Source organism: Oxyura jamaicensis, chromosome 4 (assembly GCF_011077185.1).
Source record: "Oxyura jamaicensis isolate SHBP4307 breed ruddy duck chromosome 4, BPBGC_Ojam_1.0, whole genome shotgun sequence".
In the NCBI taxonomy this organism is placed as follows: Eukaryota; Metazoa; Chordata; class Aves; order Anseriformes; family Anatidae; genus Oxyura; species Oxyura jamaicensis.
Genome location: NC_048896.1, coordinates 52984259 through 53002935, shown reverse-complemented (window position 1 = coordinate 53002935; position 18677 = coordinate 52984259). Strand labels below are relative to the sequence as shown.

The 18677-nt window shown below is 39.8% G+C and overlaps 1 protein-coding gene across 6 annotated transcripts in view; it reads left to right on the top strand.

Annotated features, from left to right (window-relative positions):
• Nucleotides 1–6095: 6095 nt before the first annotated feature.
• The window catches only part of DCLK2 (doublecortin like kinase 2), an 84952-nt gene continuing 72370 nt past the window's right edge, over nucleotides 6096–18677 (top strand). For 3 of the 6 annotated variants that reach the window (XR_004750516.1, XM_035325422.1, XM_035325425.1), the window contains exon 1: nucleotides 6098–6999. Coding sequence is in view for 4 of the 6 variants with exons in the window: in XM_035325422.1 (XP_035181313.1) it covers nucleotides 6579–6999 (421 nt within the window). In the remaining 2 variants the exon portion in view is untranslated. Of the gene's footprint in view, nucleotides 7000–18677 lie in introns of all 6 variants that reach the window. The other 3 variants (XR_004750517.1, XM_035325423.1, XM_035325424.1) reach the window with 2 other exon arrangements.

Here is an 18677-nt window from a genome sequence, read left to right as displayed (position 1 = left end):
CTTAAAGAGACATTTTTAACTCAAGCATTAAAAAATTCCTCCAGAAAGTAAACCTGGGAAGTAAAATTTAGAGTTCTACTAGATATTAAAACTCACATATTCAATAAAGGTTATTTTTTTTACACATCATGTTTTTCTTGAAGTCAGCTCCCCATTATGCCTCTATCTCCCACAAGCAAAAATCACCTATTTTTACTCTTTGTACCACAAGGCTAGTAAGCTTACTACCTTTTCTCTTGTCAATATGCTACTCTGATCTTAAATTTGATTAACTTAATTAATTTAGGCTTAGAGTTTTTTTGTTGTTGTTGTTTTCAAACGGTATTGCAAAATTTCTTCTCTTTTGGATGTAAAAGAGGTTTGTGTGCTTAAAAGCTTGTCATTTTTCTAACAGCTGCATCAATGGCTCTAATGCAAGGCATCATTGCATCTCCTTTTCTTGAAATTTGATGGTATTATCAAAAGATGTAATTTGTACACTCTCCTTCACTCTCCTTATTTGCCTTTTTTTTCTATAAAAAAAATCAATCCTTGGAATATTTTTATCCTAATGGTAAGGGATGACAATACCCCTGAAGCCAATGAAGTCATTTGTGAGACTGGGAGAAAGCAACTGGAAAAAAATGATAAATTATTTTCTTTCTCTAGTCATTTTATTGCCTGCTTCTTGACAGACCTAAAAAGTTAGTTAATGGCATAGAGCTACACTGTACAACAGCTTTGTTCTCAAAGTTAGCTGGAGAATATGCTATCCAACTTTCCTGTCCTTTTGCATTTTTGGAGGTCATTTCCCTGATCCAATTTGCATCATAACTTCACCATTGGTTCTATCTGAAAGAACAAAGGCAGTAACCCCAGCTGGTGGGAAGAAATATCTAAGCACAAGGCTGAATACATGAGAATTTTTTGTAGTTGGCTTCATTTCAGTAACCACCGTATTATAAAGCTACAGTTTTCAAAAATTCCTTGAGCTGTTCATTTGTTGCAAAGTATGTATTGTTCTATATTGTCATTTCCATCTCTAGTTTCCATATATCATCAGGTTTTGGTCATCAATGAACATCAGTTCTCTTTGCTGAAGTAGCTGTGTCAGAAAGCACAACTAATTTTTCATTTAAAGTACACTGGTAATTCACTATACCAAACAAACGTTAGCATCAATCTTCAAAAAATGTTCTTGAATCTTCTTGTTATTAATTTACTCTGAAATAACATAAATCTTCAGTTTTGTTTGCAAGATCCTACATTTCTCCTATTTTTAAGACTGCGTGACTAATCATACTTTTAAGTAAGACAACTTGGATGAAACAATCCATTCAGTACTGGATCACGGATTGCTCAATTAGACATACAGCAACTAGCCAGACTGTCATTTTGACTAAAGATTGGGAATTTTGATGTCTTACATCAAATGGGATTAAAATTATTAAGAATAATATAAAAAATGATGATAATGTTAACAGGAAAACAGTATTAGACGTGTTTTAAAAGCCCCAATGACTTCTTCCTTGATAGGCTAGTGGAAAAAAAATGAGGCATTTCTTTGTCTGCAAATCGTGCCTTTTTTTTTTTCTCTTGAAATTATCTATTTTGTTGCTTTTTGGAGTTAAATTATGCTGAGATCCTAATCTTAGAATATGTAACGTATTTAATTCCTATAAAACATACCAAACAGTCTTGTTAACTCCCATATTCAAAATGTCTTAGTATTTTTTTTTGAATTATGTAAGCTGAATTGTTAAATTGGTAACTGCATTACAATGTCTATTTTTGTATTTCTATTTGTATTCTCAGATATATAATCTGATAACAGACTAATGCTCTACTCTTCAATAAGATTAATAATGTATTTTTATTTTTATCTAGTTGCAGTGGTATTAGGTAGTTGGGGTTCCTCTGATTAACCTTGGCTTGTCATATGCAAAGCCGAAATGACTGATATTAATTAATGTAGTTGTCTTAAACAGTTGGCAAGAAAAAAAAAAAAGAAAAATTAACAAATGTCTTGCAGTGCAGATTCACTAATGAAGAAGTATGATTTACAGTTCTTCTAATGCCTCTTCCTTTTTAAGCTTTCAGCTGCATGTTCTTTACGTTTTTATTTAGAAACTTCCCTTTTCAAGGCAATGCTGGATCACATCTGGAGGATTTGATAGGAAAAGGAACCTAAAGCTCTTCATATAATCCACCAGTACAGGTTCTGGGAATTAGGCATTTGTGCACATCATAGACACATAAACTATTTATTTAATCAGTTCAAATTTGAATGGGTGGGGATCACAACCTCACGGCACTAAGCAACAACAAGCAGGAACTGATTTTTACTGCAGCACAAAAAGATCTAGATCCCAGCTGGCTTCAGTAGGTGTCTATTTGGAGGGTAATTTTTATCTTCCATGATGTTCACAATATTACAAAGACTAGGTTTACATGAAGTATTTACTTCTTTTGAGAATTTTACAACTTCATTCATACGGCTCTGGATGGAAGGCAGCATCCTTCTCCTCTCATCCACTCTGCTATCAAAGACAGCAAAATGGGACAAAAGTGATTCTGGTGAATAAAAGCTAAGTGCTAGAGAAGTTCTATAGGAAAATGCTAATCTCTAAGAGAAAATAACTGGATATTAATAAAATAATTCCTTTGAGCATGTTACTGGTTGATAAGAAATCTCACCCATGAAGTGGCTTTAAAAGCGGGACATGCAAATGTTTGCTGGGAATGGTTTCAGTGCATTTGAGTCTTCCTGAGTACAGAAAATCGAAATAGAGCATACCATGAGCACCTTTCCATCTCTACACTTCTGTGTTTTAAGTTCAAGATTAGTTTTACAAAGATTTTATTCATGTGTCTTTTAGATGCAGGGAGAGATTTAAACCACGAACTGGTTATGCATATCTCATTAAAGCAAGTGGAAAAAAAAAAAAAAAAAAAGAGCAAAACAGAAAGGAGAATTGATTAATTAGGTGGATGTTAAAACTGGAAGCTCCTTTGTCTTCAAATGTTAAATGTATATTTATTCTGAGAATAAGAATATCCCAAGAATGAATGATAAACTCATTATGTTGTCAGGAGATTTCAGTTTATAACCAAAGTAAAATTATACATGTAACATTGCATGCTTATAAGTGAACTGCTATTTTATGAACCCTATTAGCAAAGATCAAGCGGGAAGAAGACAATGGGATTGCATAGCTCAATTCCATATAAGATTGCATTATGCATACTGTTTTTCTCATGCATAAAAGCAAATGTAACTAAGCAGCAAATTGAGTTGTTTTGGGGTTTTGTCCCTCACCTCTGAAATACTTTCAAAACATCTGTTAGACTACAGATAGCTCTTTAAGGAAAATGAGGTGGCAAGGAAAAGGCACATTTATGAATAGAAGCACCAATCCCACACAGATATTAGAGAGCTTCTTAAAAACACAAACAATATCTGCAGAGAACCAAAAAGGAAGAAGACAAGTTGTAGAAACATGCTTCAGATGTCACCAGGCATTTCCTTGACAGTTATACATACAGTTCTAATTGCAACCTCTCCGTAAATAGCCTTTTAACATAGTAGTTGATTTTTACAGGCCAGAAGTTATTTTCTTGTTTATATGCTCTATAAAACACCGTGGTTCTAAAGATGTTATAAAACAGGCTGTAACAGGAATTCCCTTTGAAGAGGAGAGGGAAATTTCCTTGTTAAACATATAAGAATTCCCTTTTAATTTTACTTTACTATAGAAATAAAAATCCTTTCCCCTCATCTCATCTCCACATGCAGAAATCAGAGCAAGTCCTGCAAATGACATATACTACCACCCAGCAAAGTAACCCAAAACTAGTAAATTGTTTGTCCTGACACTGAACTCACTAACCTAAATTCAGTCACAGCCACAGTTAAATAGTAATTCATATGTATATTTTACATGTTAGCCTGCATGAATCCTCTACAACCTGCTGAGCAACAGTTAACAGCTGGTAGGAGATCGAAAGTGTGTGATGGGGGAGGTTAAGTGTCCCTGAGCTTTTGTGGCCTGCCTTAGGGCAAATTGAAAAAACAAACAAACAAAAAAGTTTGTCCAAATGACATTCAGCTGAGACTTAAAATGATTAATTTGACTTGTTCCGCAACCACAAAGGTGAAACATGCCCATGCAATGTGGTAGCATTAAACGGTACTTGGAATAATGCAGCCTCACAGCTGACACCAATCCACTTTGGAGCAGTTAGTCAGGCAAGTTTGAACTTTCTAACTTTGCCTAGAAACAGGACTAAAAGCCACACAACAGGAGCAGTCTAGGAAGTTGTCGCTGACTCTTGTAGTTTCTAGGCATGGTCTGTATTTCTGCTCTCAGTAGCCTATTTGAGCCCCAGCTGTAACAAAACTCCCTGGTTCAGTTCCTTCTGTTCATTCTACCGCAAGGGGATAATCTAGCTCTGTTGTTCATCAATTCCTTTTGCTTATGGAATTTTCCAGCCATCACTGAAGTCGATACTTCAAGAAAAAGTGAGATTTGCTGACATTTTCCCTGTATTGCCTTTAGGAATATTGTAGCTAGATGTTTATTCCACTCTGTAATAATTCCAGCAATAATGGTGAGATAGTGCTTTAAGTTAATGATACTTCAAAATATGAGGCGTGAAAGATAATATAACCATAGGAAGCATGGCAAGTTATTTTCAAAAACTACTAAAACAAAACCAGATAAGCAAATCTCTTACCTTTCCCACTATGCGCAGACACAAAACCACATCTAAGCTTTGCAGAACATCTCTCTCTACTGAGCTAAGTTCTGTCCTAAGCATGAAAAGGACTTTCATAAACCTCTCCTGTACGTCTTTCAGTTCCCAATTTACTTTTTGTATAGCAAAGCTCAATGTGCAGAAGCTACACTTGCAACACAAAGGATCAAACTGAGTGCCTCCTTTTGACACTGAGTTATGTACAAAGTTATGACACTGAGAATGTACAAAGGTTTTTATGGGACCTGACAAAAGAGCAGACTTTGGGACCACCTGTAATGAGGTACCAAAACTGCAATTTCTCAAAGCAAGAGAAAGACCTGAAAAAAAAGTGAAAGCTTGTACCTAGTTGTAAGCACCTTTTGTTTTTTTCAAATATACGTTATGTCAAGACAAGAAAATATGTTCAGTTTTAGTTGAAAATTAAACAAAATTATTTATAAAAGTTGAACCTGCATCCATTTCGATGCATCTGTAGGCCACTTCTACCTACAGTAAATTTGACTTGAGCGACATAGGGAACATTTAAAAGCCGTATGGGGAAACTCTGGGCTAAAGCTGCTTCAGGAGGTTACCTCTGAGGAGGTTACCACCGGGCTACTGCTGATTTGTTTCCTCTACGAGAGCAGGAAACATGGCGGGTAGGTAAATGGAGGCCATGGTGGTATCGGCAAACAAAAGAAGGGAAACATAGAATTATTAGGGTTGGAAAAGACCTCCAAGATCACCTAGTCCAACTCACCCCCCACCACCAATATCACCCACTAAACCACATCCCTAAGCGCCAGATCCACCTTTTCCTTAAACACCCTCAGGGATGGTGATGCCACCACCTCCCTGGGCAACCTGTCCCAACGTCTGACTGCTCTTTCTGAGAAGAAATGCCTCCCCATTTCCAACCTAAACCTCCCTGGCTCAACTTGACGCCATCCCTTCTAGTCCTATTACTAAAACTTACAGGGATGTGGAGCTCTCTGTCCTGGCGAACATATACTGCGGGAGGCCCGCACAGAAAAGACAGCGGCCTGCGGTTTCAGCCTAGTGACTAGCCAGGGCTATCGGCGGCCCCACCGGCACGCCTGAGGGGCCGGCAGCACCTTGACAGTCTCTGCCAGCCGGTGCCGCCGCCTGAAGGGCAGAGCGGCGCCCTGAGGGACACCGGCCCCCCGGGACCGCGTTCGCCTCCCAGTAGAGCCCCCGTCCCTCACGGCTTCGTCACTCTCGCCCCGTTTGGGGGCTGTCCCGGTGCCATGGCGGACAGCTCGCCCGCCCCCGGCCCCGGGCAGCCCGGCCCCTGCTCCCGCCCGCCCGGCGCTAGGGCCCGGCGGCCGCCGGCAGCGGGGCCGCAGCTCGCTCCTCCCGCCGGGGCCGCGGCCGCCGGTCGCGTTCTGTGCGAGGCGGGAGCGAGCAGCGCCCTTGCCCGCGGAGGACCCGGGCGCTCCCCGCGCTGACTGGCGGCCGGTGGCGGGGCCGGGAGCGGCCCAGTCGACCGCCCCTCCCCGGTTCCCCGGCAGGGAAGGGGCTGAGCGAGGCGGGGAGCAACGCGCCCGACATCCTCCGCATTGTGCGAGCCCGCATATGGGCACGGCGCGGAGGCGCGGCCGCGGGGCTCCCCCGAGCCTCCCGCCCCCCGCCGTGCGCTCGCTCCCTCCCTCCCCGGCGCCGCCGTTCGCCGGGAGGCGCCGAGCCGAGGCGTGAGGGATGCTTTTGTGTGCGAGGAGAGCGGCGGCGAGCGGCGGAGCCAGCGGCTGCGGGGCAGGTGGCCGCAGCCCTCCTGGCGGGAGATGCTGAATTAAGCGGCCGGAGCCCTTGCGAGCGCGGGGGCAGGGCTCGGCAGCCCGATGGCGAGCAGCCGGAGCATCGAGCTGGAGCACTTCGAGGAGCGGGACAAGAGGCAGCAGCGCGCCGGGCCCCGCCGCGGCGGCTCCGGCTCGGGCTCGGGCGGCGGCGGGGGGCCGCGGGGTAACGGGCTGATCCCCAGCCCGGCGCACAGCGCCCACTGCAGCCTCTACCGGACGCGCACCCTGCAGGCGCTCAGCTCGGAGAAGAAAGCCCGCAAAGCCCGCTTCTACCGCAATGGGGACAAGTACTTCAAGGGCTTGGTGTACGCCATCTCCCCCGACCGCTTCCGCTCCTTCGACGCCCTCCTCGCCGAGCTCACTCGCTCCCTGTCGGACAACGTGAACCTGCCCCAGGGCGTCCGCACCATCTACACCATCGACGGCAGCAAGAAGCTCACCAGCCTGGACGAGCTGGTGGAAGGTGAGGGGATGTGGCAGCAGGGCGCGGGTGGGCCTGCCCTGCTGTGGTGAAGCCCCCCAAGAAGCGACGTGGGGCCCAGTGGGCTGCGGGCGCTTGAAGAAGCTGAAGGGGTCCCCATGGTGAAATGGGGGAGCTGAGCGGGCCCCGTTGCTGAAACTGGGGGGCTGAGGAGGCCCTGAGGCAGGGACAGGCCTTGTGTCCTCAGTGGGGCCCAGGGGCATGTGGGGAGCTGGCTGCAATGGTGGGTAGGCAGCAGGGACGCTTTTTGTCTCCAAGATCCGCAGGGAAGTTCTTGGCTGCCTTGCAGTCATCACCGTTTGTGGGAGAGAGAAGTGTTTTAATTTAGTTCCCTAGCTGTTACTACGCTGTCATTGATGCCTCACGGTGGCTTAAGCTTTCCCACAGAAAGCCCCTGTGCTGTGAAAAGGGATGTTTATACCCTCCCACTTGCTAAAAAAGCTGGTGTGAAGTCCCGTTTTCAAATGTGACCCAGAGTCTGTGTTCTTAAAGGGAATTAGCTACCTATTCTGACTTCCAAAAGCATTCTAAAGAATCAAATGCTTTTTTGGAGTTGCCCTTGGTGGTTTTTGATAATGGAAGGTAGCTGCAGAGATTACATAGACCTTGCAAGTGTGAGTAGAGCAGCACTTGACTACTTTCCAAAATGGGGCCAGCAGTGCTACTTCTGAGTGAAACATACACCTCTTCTTTGTATGCAATGAGAATTATGTGGAGAAGGAGCAGATAAGATTTGAGTGTTTTTTTTATTTTTTATTTTTTTCAGCTTAATTTACTGTGTTTGCAAGCCTGTTGTGTGGCTTCCATTTTAATCCACAGCTTCTTTTAAGTTTGAAGCAGTAAAATATTTCAGGTGTATTTGGAGCACCGTATCTGGGAATGGGACAAGATACCTCAAAGTAGGCGTATAGATTTGCTTGGCTTGTTGGGTACACGTGCCTGCAGAAGCTAAGTTTTCAGTAGATACATGCATGTTCTAGTTAAGACAACTTCTCGCGTGCTCTCCTGTGATGTTTTAAAGTAGAATTTAAACTCAGCATTGTACAAATCATCTTTTCAAATGCATTGGTCCTGTTGCGCACATTGTAAGGCCCATAACCAATTTGCACTTGATGCTTCCCCTCAGGTATCTCTTGTATCTACCACTGCAGTCTTCCAGCCAGCGAGCCTGTATGCCAGGTGTAGCTGATTTGCAGATCTTTAATCTGTTGACGAGCGATGCCAGATCATGCAAGAGGGGAGAAGCTTTGGCATTTGCTTCATCAAGAAGGTCCAACTAAAAAAAAAAAAAAAAGTGTAGAAAAGTGCACTTCATGGCGGTGACAATGCCTGAAGACTTTCCTTGTCACGTGATCCAATACAACGCAGTTCCATGGTAAAAACAGAGAAAACATGAAATGATTGCAGAGTAAGATACTGACTCTGTGGTGCTAAAATAAATGTGAAATCAACCAGAAAACTCTTCAATGACACAGCCAGTGGTTAATTTAGAAATAGCTTTAAAAAAAAGAAAGAAGCTGGCGTGGGGATGGTAATAAAAAGAGATGAAGTAAAACTTGGAGAAACTAATGATAACTTGGGGTAACTTTTTAAATGTTGCAGAAAGAATGATTCTTAAGCTTCTGTGGCTTTAAAAAAAAAGAATAACTTGCTGGACAGATGTGTAAATGCAGTTTATAGTTTCACAACTCTATTTAAGTTAATAACTGAAAACAAAAACTGACTTCCTGTCTCTTCAAATACATTGAAAGAGTGACCTTTCTCATTGTTCTTCACTGGAAGAATAAAGCAAAGCAAATGTCACAATTGAAATGCCACTTAAATGCTTTCTGTGTAAAATAAAAGGGGAAAAAAAAATAGTCCCAATTACTTAGTCATCTATCCATGAACAATACAACTCTCAGGAATCTTAAGAAAATCCTGTAGCATCATAATTGGATTAGTATGTGCTCCGATTATTATCCCAAAAAACTTTACCAGTGTAGGTCTAATCACCATATACAGTGATGGGAAGAAAGCAAACAAATAGGGAATCTGTCATTCCTTGGAATTCTCTGAATTCTTTGCCAGCTGTTTTTTTGTGCTTGAGATCCTGGAAGAGGATGATTTGTTTGTTTGTTTCTTCCTTGCATGCTTTCTCTTTTTTACAGTTCACTTTTTTGCAGCACAGCAGGCTTGAATGTTTGCTGTTTAACAAGTACTTGAAGATTGGTAATATGCAAACTCTTTAACTCCAATACCAGAAAGTTTTGAATGGTGTTTTGTTGTGTTGCTTTTTAATTTTAAGAAAGGAAGGGAATGTTAAAGTGTTGTTACACATGCCAGCTACAGGCTGAACACCAGACCAAACATGGGTACTTGACACAATGTCTAATTATCTGGCTAGTTTGCTTACACATCATCAGTGTTACTGAAAGGGTACATGGAATCACAGAAGTTCAGGTTTACTAGTGGTAGCTCTTTGAAGAGAGCAAAAGGTGAATCCTTGGCCACCCTTACCAAGCCAGCAAGATCTGTATTAAACTTCCCAACTTGAGCCTACATGTGTTGCTCTTGGCCACTGATGTACCTCAGTGCAGGCAGCTCTTTAAGGCCTGTTAGCTGTTTATCAGGTTAGTGTCTGTCTCAGATACAAAAGCTGGCAGTATCAGATTCTATATTGTAATAGCCCAGACTGGCTGAATTGAGTCACTGATGCATGTTTTTGGGGATTTGGGTGTATTTGGCAGTCTGTTTTACTGTTTACCATTCTAAAAGGAAAAATATCTTATGCACAGATGTATTGTGGATTTCAAATATTACAGACTGAGTCACAGTAATAAATGTGATCTGGTCATATTTTTATTGAAAACTAACAAGCTCCATTTTAATCATACTGCTTTTCTTAACTGGATCTAACAGGCAAAAAAAGCATGTTCTGTTGGCCTAATCTTAGGCAAATTTCATTTATATTTCTAGCCCCCTGTACATTAATGAACATTATGGATCGTGAGTTTGACATCTTTCTATTGCTTTCGTAGAATGGGACAAGTGAAGAACTTCAGTGTGGCTTCTAATGCTCTTTCTGAGGCAAAGAGGGGATGGGGTTTGGCAATATTATGAATTTCTTCTAGTTTTGTTATACAACTCTACTGTCTGACATTACAGTGACACTACATTGAGATTACATTTACTTTTGGGTAGTAGATTGCTTCTGCAATTTTATGTCTTCGGTAGCAGTAATGGAATAATAATTCATTTCTATTCTATACCAAAATCAGCTAATTAAGCATTTGTCTAAATCCTTCAGTTTTCTTTAAAAATGTAAGCTGTCTAAAGCATAACACAATGGTAGTAGAAAGATCTGTGCAGTTCTTCAGTGCTGATGCTTCTGTTTTACATTGATACCAGTCGTGCCCTGTCTTGCTGTCCTGTGGTTTGATTGTCTTGAGGTGAAAAATGTGGAGTCTCCCGGTTGTTAAGATCTGCTGCAAAGTTGGGAGATTTTGTTGGGTTTTGGGAGAGGAAAGCAACCATAGATTTCTTTCTGGAAAAGAAAAGTCATGATTTGTTATGTGATAGGGACTTTTTCTAGTTCTTTAGGTAGGAAGCACTGCTAAAGAGTGTTTTTCTTCACAATGCTTAATTGATACAGTCCTTTTGAAATGTTGGTAGTTTTGTCTGCACAGTTGGAGTCGGCAGGCACCTGTAAGAAAGCCTGTGGGGAGAGGTTGAAAGCTTCTGAGCAAGGCAGTCCTTATGCATGGCTAGGATATGCAGCATGGGGCAGGAGCTGCTTTAAGGAAATGGGCTCTGCCACAGGGTCAAAGAATGTTTTGAAACCAAACGTGGAACAATACAAGTACCTTCTGCCTGACATCATTATTTCACAGTATATTACATAAAATGAAATATGTAGTAACATAAATTGTTACATAAAAATTAAAAATCCTACTTGAGTACCTGGGATTCTATTCAGTACGCTGTTATATTAGATCAAGAATATATTTCCTCTTGTCAGGGCAAGCAGATGGTAACAGCAATTAGGCAGTTTGTAACTTTGCTTGTTATAAAAGTTAGGGTTACCTTCCTGTGCTAAAGACAAAAGCTGTAACACTTTAAACAAAGGCAGAAAAACTGTAGCAGGTTTAACAAAGAAGGGTAAAAAGGGAGGATGAAAGGATTTAAAAAAAAATAAAATAAAAATTACAGCATTTATGTTTCAGACTATATGTTCAAAGCACTGCAGTTCCCTAGTCCTGGAACAATGGGGTGTGGATGTGAAATACTGATGTAATTGTTACATCCAGACAAAATAAAATAGTCCCACCACTGTGCATATCCTAGTTTCAGGGAGGGGAGAAGTGTAACCTACCTGAGAAGAGTTGCTTACTGTAGAGGAGGCACATGATATTAGGGTTGGTACCAAGTGCCCTTGACTATCTTCTTAAAGTTTTTCAGAAAGCTTGAGTGGAGGGGTTGGACCAGAGGTCCCTTCCAACCTCTGTGATTCAGAGAAGGCTTATAGGAAGCTGTCATCTGAACCTCCTGAGTAAATAAAGAGAACAAGGAGCAGCTAGTCATCTGCTACAATTCTAGTCATCATACCAGGTTTTAAACAGCTCGTGTGGAATGTAAATGCTCTAGATGAGGAATGCTGGTGACCCATACAGGATTACTGGAGGTGACATGAAACTGAAAGAATTGTGAGAAGTTGATGAGGAAGGAAGTTCTTTGAGAGAAAGGAAGCAAACAAAGATCTAAATAAAGTCTAATCCTTCATAAAAGGGATGGTTTTATTTTTAGATCAGCCCTTTTATATATGCCATAAATACAGTATTCAGGAAACCTGCTCAGCTTTGTGTCACAGAACACAAAAAGGGTTCTCTGCCATGACCCTTAAGTTGCAAAGTTAGTAGTTCTAATAACTGCATTGTACTGAACAAGCAACTTTTGGCACTCTTGAAATTAATGAGCTCCACCAAAAGATGATGAGGGGTGTGGGATGGGTATATAAAGTGTACTCAGAAACCTGCCCTGTCCTATGTGCTCCAAAGTGGAACCTGTTTTGAAAATATGAAGAACAATGCTAATTGGTTTTTGTTCGTTTGTTTTGTGTAGGGATATTTTTACCTGTGTCAGCTATATCATTTTCTGTTATGCAGTGCGTCATTTAAAACACAGTCCTTTTTGTGACTCTCAGAAGACAATAGTGCTTGTTAACACCTTGCAAAACACTAACCAGAAAATCTTGTTCAGAGCCTTTTCAGATGTCTTCACTCGGGACTTTTGAGCATTATATACTTAATTTCTTCCTTACAATCCCCACTAAATGGTGTATGCACTTTTTTTTTTGTTAGCCTAACGCTAAAGAAAATGAAATATCTGCAAGTCATTCATTAGCAGACACTGTTTTTAAAGACAGTATGTCTGAACGTTTCTAGGCTATATTTTAAAATGCCTTGAAGTTGGCTTCAACTCACAAAACTTGTGCCATGAAGAACCTCAAGCTGTAAGGCAGCTGTGTTTCCTCAAAACTGTATATTTTTTGTAAGTGATGTATACTTGTGATATAAAAAAGATGAGATACATCTCTCTTTTCCTATCCATGCCTAAAATTTCATGGCTGAATTTTGGAGATTTCATTTACACCCTAACTCTTCATCCCTGCATTTATGTTTTGAAAGGAGCTGGATAATTTTCCTTTGAAGAACAGTGTGGAAGAAACAGATGGCAAAAGAAAACTTTCCTGGACTAGTTTTTAAGTAGGCAAAACAGTATTTAGGCAAATAATGGTCTCTGGCTGTTTGTCAGTCGCATGGACCAATATAGTCTTGTTTTCTCTTTTAATCCATTCTCTCTGTTCATCATCTGTCTTTCCTGTGGTGGGGGAATGGTGAATATTATGTTTAGTCTGTCCATTCTGAAACTGGAATCCTTCTACCGTGTACTTAAACATGCTGCACATGCATGGGTCTTGCTTCTTGAACAGCAGTGCACCTGGTTACTAAAGCAGTGCAGGTAAATTATGAAGAAGCAGGTAGTGTTTCCTTGGTCAGAGGCAATACTTCATGTCTTCTATGTCTTTTTTTTTTTTTTAGTGTCAACAAGACAGAGAGAGTCAGAAGTAAACTTAATCCATTGTTGATCATATCGTGACTTAAAATGTCAGCAGATGTTATTCCTTTTGAGTTAGTGTATGCCCCATTTGAGGAATTTCTGGTGGTAGCAAGATTTCTTCATTGAAGAAGTGACACTTCTAGCTTGCTCGGGGTACTGTCATGAAGCGTTGGATGGGTGGCACATATGTTCTGCTGAAATTATGATGCCAACTTAAAAGGAGGTTTCATGCCTCTGCCAAAACTGCTCTGCAGTCTGGCTGAGCTTTCTGTGTGGAGTAGTTTGGCTGGGTTCAGAGCCCCAGCTGTAACCTGTATATTTGATTCTTGCCTTTCTTCTTTCTTTTTTTCTTTAAAAAAGAAAAAATACACATGTATATATTGCTTAACAAATCTTTCTACATCATTAATCCGTATTTTACATTTTTACCTTCAAACACCTCTTTAATATTGGTGATTAACTTCACAATCCGGTTGAAAAACTAGGGAGCTGACTGTTTCCTGTTAATGCTGTAAGTCAAAGATGTGCTATTTATTTCCAGCAGTGCAATTGCTATGAGCATGTGCCAGTTAAGGTTAGTATGCATTACCTTTAAAATATTTCAAGATGGTTTCAAATGGAAAGTGGGCCTTCAAACCATAAAATTGTCTGTATCCAAGTCAGTAATACAAATATTTGAAATATTGTTTATGCCTATGTGTGGAGTTAAATCTAGCAAATCTAGAAAGTTGACATACAAATTACTTTAAAAGCTATAGTTTACTCAAAATGCCACTGAAGCCTCAGAAAAGATTGTTTTAGTAATTGAGGTGATACATATTTAGGTTAGAGGCATGAAAGTCTCACTTAAGGCAGTTAGTGAAACAGCAAACTTACTTATATATGTGATTTAAACTGTAAATTCATCTGTTACGTTTTTAACAATGTTTGAAATCAATTTGGTTTAAATAAAACAAACCAAAAATGAACAACAAAAAAGTGCTGTATTCTACAGCTTAACAAATACTGATTTTCTGGGAGTGTGTGAAGATTATATGAAGTGTGTATTTATACTGAAATTAATTCCATACAGATTTAAAATCAGGTTGTATGTTAAAGCACTGGGCAAATGCTATAGGCAATGTTACAATTGCAGGTTTCTCTATCTGAAAAATATAATGTGAGACATTTTTACAAATGACGTGGAACTTCTTGCCAGTAGACGTGCAAATACATTTTGTACTTGGAAGGGAGGCTAAAATAACAATTTAATAGCACAATGTTGTAAAATTAATGCCTGCTCATCAGGAGGTGATTTTCTTAGTCTTGCTTTCTGAGTATTCCATTCTCTAGGAAAGTTTCCTGTAGTGAGCTTTATAGCTGTGATTTAGCTTACCCCTGCCATTTTTCTCATCCTTAAATATTTTATTCTATTGAATAATCAGTTGGATACTGTGTTAACCCAACCAAATCAATGGTTAATTCCTAGAATGGTCAGTTCCTAGAAAATCAGTCTTCATGCAGAATGTAACAAGTGGTTTCTTAATTATGGTCTATTTATGGTGGTTTTCTGGCTTCTTTGCAAAGTTCTCAGTAGAACATAGAAACTATGGCTGAGGTCCTGGTTGTGGTGAAATCAGTAGAAGATTAGATACTAACTTCAGTGGAATAACTTTTAAGTTATCAACAAAGCAAGTCACTGAGTTCATGTGTGTTCCTCTCTCGTGTTCTCTAATCCTACCATATGTGCCTGCCTTGCAGGTGTAGTAGGAAAATTTGTTTTCCATGTAGATATCTGTATTACTAATTTTAGTTTTTATGACTGATATAAGAAAGCAAGCATGGAATTTAAAACACATAAATGACAGATTGGTCATTGCAATTCTCAAGTAGTCTGTTCCCCTATCTGCCAGTTGTAGGAAACTGTTTTTGCCAGATATGCTTTTTGAGAAACTAAAACAGTTTGTTCTTCCCATTGAGGTTTGGTTAAATGCAGCTGAAAGAAGTTATCTGAAATTCATTCTATTAAGGTGTTGCATTATTTTTAATTAAAAGAACTTTCTATTTTTCTAATCCAAAGAAGGAAACTAAGACTCCTGTTTAATATATAAGAAATAGTAAGAAGAAATCTGTAATAAATGGGTATTGAAGTGCAGATCATCAGGAAATTTCATTTTAAACATGCTTCAACCAAAGGAACTGGTAGGAACAAGGATGTTTTACGCTACCGTTGTAAGTAAATATAGATCTTTTTTAGTCTGTCCTGACTGAAGATCTTATAAAAGAACAATTTCTGCTTTTCAAAGGGAGTTGAAATATGATTTGACAGGCTGTACGTCATGTTCAGTGACAGCATTAGGAAGATACTCTGTTAAGATATGTATGTCTGTAAAAGACAACATCAGAATACCCTGTTGAGATTCTTCTCTGGTAAATCTAGCAAAGAGTCTTCTTGTTCTCTACTACTTACGTGTAACAGTTTGAGTTGGAGATCCTGTTTCTGAATAGTCATCATTTTGTTTTTCAGCATTGTTAATTTAAGCTTCAGCTCTGAGGTTTAAATGTGAATTATCTTGAAAGCATTTCTTGGTTTTGTTTGTTTTGTTTTGCTCTGATTTTAGTCTTCAGTACATAGGGATTGCTGAGATGAAAGGGCAGAGTGTTATTTTGAATCAGGGTGTTACAGGAAAAGGCTGTTCCTGCTTTCCTGTTCTAATAATAACTTCTTATTTGTTGGGTGTTAGGTGCCTTGTTTTGTGATTTTGATGGATTTTTTTTTTTTTAATGGTGGAGGATATTCATCCTTTTCTACTTTGAAAGGATTTGTTTCCGAACATGCTCAATGGTGATGAGTTTTGAGGTATTTTGTGGTACTGATTGCTACACTTTAACTCCTTATGCACTGCTCTACAGTCTGTACCGCAGAGGTTACTCAGACTTAATAGGTGACTTCATGTATTGAAGCTTATTTGAAAGCTTTTGAGATCCTAGGGGCACTTGCTGTGTTTAGAAGGATATCCTCATGCACAGGATATTGTCATTTGCTTATACATCAGCGAGATGTCAGGGACTTTCCCCAGTTGAATACCTAGTATTATGTATCTTGAATAATGATAAGGTACCTTTTTTTTTTTTTTTTTTTTTTTTGTGTATGAGGAAATAATAATTACCATTCTTAAATATCTTAAAAATCTGCAGGTACGCACTCACATATAAAAAACAGCAACAAACAAACACAAAACAACCCAAAGCCACTTTCTAGGTGTATCCACAAGAAGTTCAGCATGTAATACTGGAAAAACATATCCTGAGGGTTCTGTATCACACAAGAAACTAGTCACAGAGAGGAGAATAAAATGATTTCTGAGGCTTTCTTTTATTATTCAATATACACTGTCACTCAGAATCTGGTATCCTGTTCTCAGCTTGCATCTTAATTCTACATCAGCAACAGTGAAGAGGCTGTTCCTGTTAACTGGCTTTAAAGTAAAAATAGATGTCTGTAAAAATTAAATCTTGGGACTTAGAGGAAAACAAAGGCATACTGCATCTGTTGTCTGTGTAGCTCCTTAGCATTTATAATGTTAATAAGTCTATTGGCATGAATTAGAGCCACCAGCTACTTTGAGATACTTCTTATTTGGCAGCACCATATTTAGAGCTAGACAGCTTCATGGCACATTAGAAATTACTCTGAAAATAAGCAGGAATCTTGAATCTTGAAGCGGGTATAGGGATGTGGTGCTATTGCATGCATACAGGATAGACAAGTGAAGTATCTCCAGAAGCTCAGGCTGCTGGAAGAACCTCTCCATCTATTTAGAAGAGACCTCTGGAGGTCATCCAATTCAACATCTTGCTCCAAACCAGAATGATTAAATAGGATTGCTTAGGGACTTGTTGCAACTTAGCATGTGGTTCTGTAGCAGCGTAAGCTTCTAGGCCACCACAGTTCTTCTTGAGGTGTGCATTGTTTGTTTGTTTGTTTGCTTTTTTTTTTGCATAGGGCAGTGCCAGTGCAAGTATGCAGGTGCATGGGTATATGAACATTTCATTCAAGGAGCCTGTGGGCTGAAAGCAGCCTTTTTTAAAAAAATAAAAAATAAAAAAATTCCTTGTTTTTGGGGAGAAGGAGTCTTTGTCTATATTAGTTCCCATTTTGTGCGTCATTTGATCTTTGAATAGAAGGAGGAGTGGTGGGGATGTGTGAAGATGAAGTACACAAGCAAGACAGTGGCACCAGTGAAACTTCACACCAAATTGTTTCCTAGTACCTCAGCGGAGAACCATCCCAGATGCTTGTGGAAGCAGAACTGGCTGCCAAACTTTCTTGAACAGAATCATTTGTTAACTTGACTTAACTTCATTCATTGAGTGAACAACAACTTCAATGTTTTCTTTCAAATACAGCAAGTAAACTTTCAAGAAGGTCTAAACACTTGATAAATTAGACAGCAGTAATTGGGATAGGAAAAAAAGAAGCATGAAAACATCTTTCAGACTACAGTAATTCTTAAGGGGTCTGAAAGTAGTTTTCTATCTTGCTCTCAGAGTAAATTATACAACTTTTAAGCAAGATCAGCTCTGCAAACAACAGATCTGAAAGTAAAAGCATTGTTTAAAAGTCCACTAGTGTATATCTAGACATAAATGTACATTTTATACCTTTTACAGTACTGTCCGACAGATGTTAGCACTCTTTGCTCCTTTTGCAGTCTAAACATATGGGAGGTTTGTTGCAGTAAGTTATAGGTTGTTTCATTTCAGCAGGGATCTTCAGCACAAAGCTTTATTCTGAGAACAGTATAAGGTTTTTAAGCAACAGTTACCTCTTCTGCCTAGAGGCAGGGTGTGCCGGCCAGTGTGGAATGCTTGTACCATTTGGTGTTTCCATCCCTGTAGCAATACTCTGCCTGTTTGAGAAAGTCTTTAGATGTCATTTTGTGAACCTCTAAAGATGTAGGTTTTAAAAAACTAAAAAAAATAAAACAAACAAGCAAACAAAAAAACTCAGAATTGAAGATGTTCTTTGTCATGGTCTGTGTGTTGCTGGCAGACATTAAAAGGGTTGTGCTAAACAATAAGTGGCTGTTTGGAAAGAAAACTGTCCTCTTCAGAAAGCTGGAGAGTCTCTAGCCTTGTGTTATGTTAGGAGATGGAGAAAAGTAGTAAGACTCCTTAGACCTGCATCATGGCTGTTTCACTTTAGGTAATTTGATGTGAGGGCATGTATTACTAGCCTGTAATAAATAATGTTTTATGTTTTGTTGATGCTGTTGTTCTCTCACCTCCTTTCCTCCAATTCAGGAGATGTCAGCAATGATAAAGGCTTTGAACTAGGAAAGAAATCAAAATGGGGACGTCTACACTTCCTTACTCCTTCAGTCATCTTCTCATTTGTGGCCTCAACAGAAGCTGTTGGGCTAAAAATGTTGCAGTGACTACATTTCAACAGTGTATCCTTGGTAGAAAGGCAGTATGTACATACGTCTGGTAAACTGATGTGTGCTTCAGGACAAGGATCTTGAGATGCTTGAATTTTGTTCTCTTAAAACTTGCTCCTTTTAAAATAACCTATTATT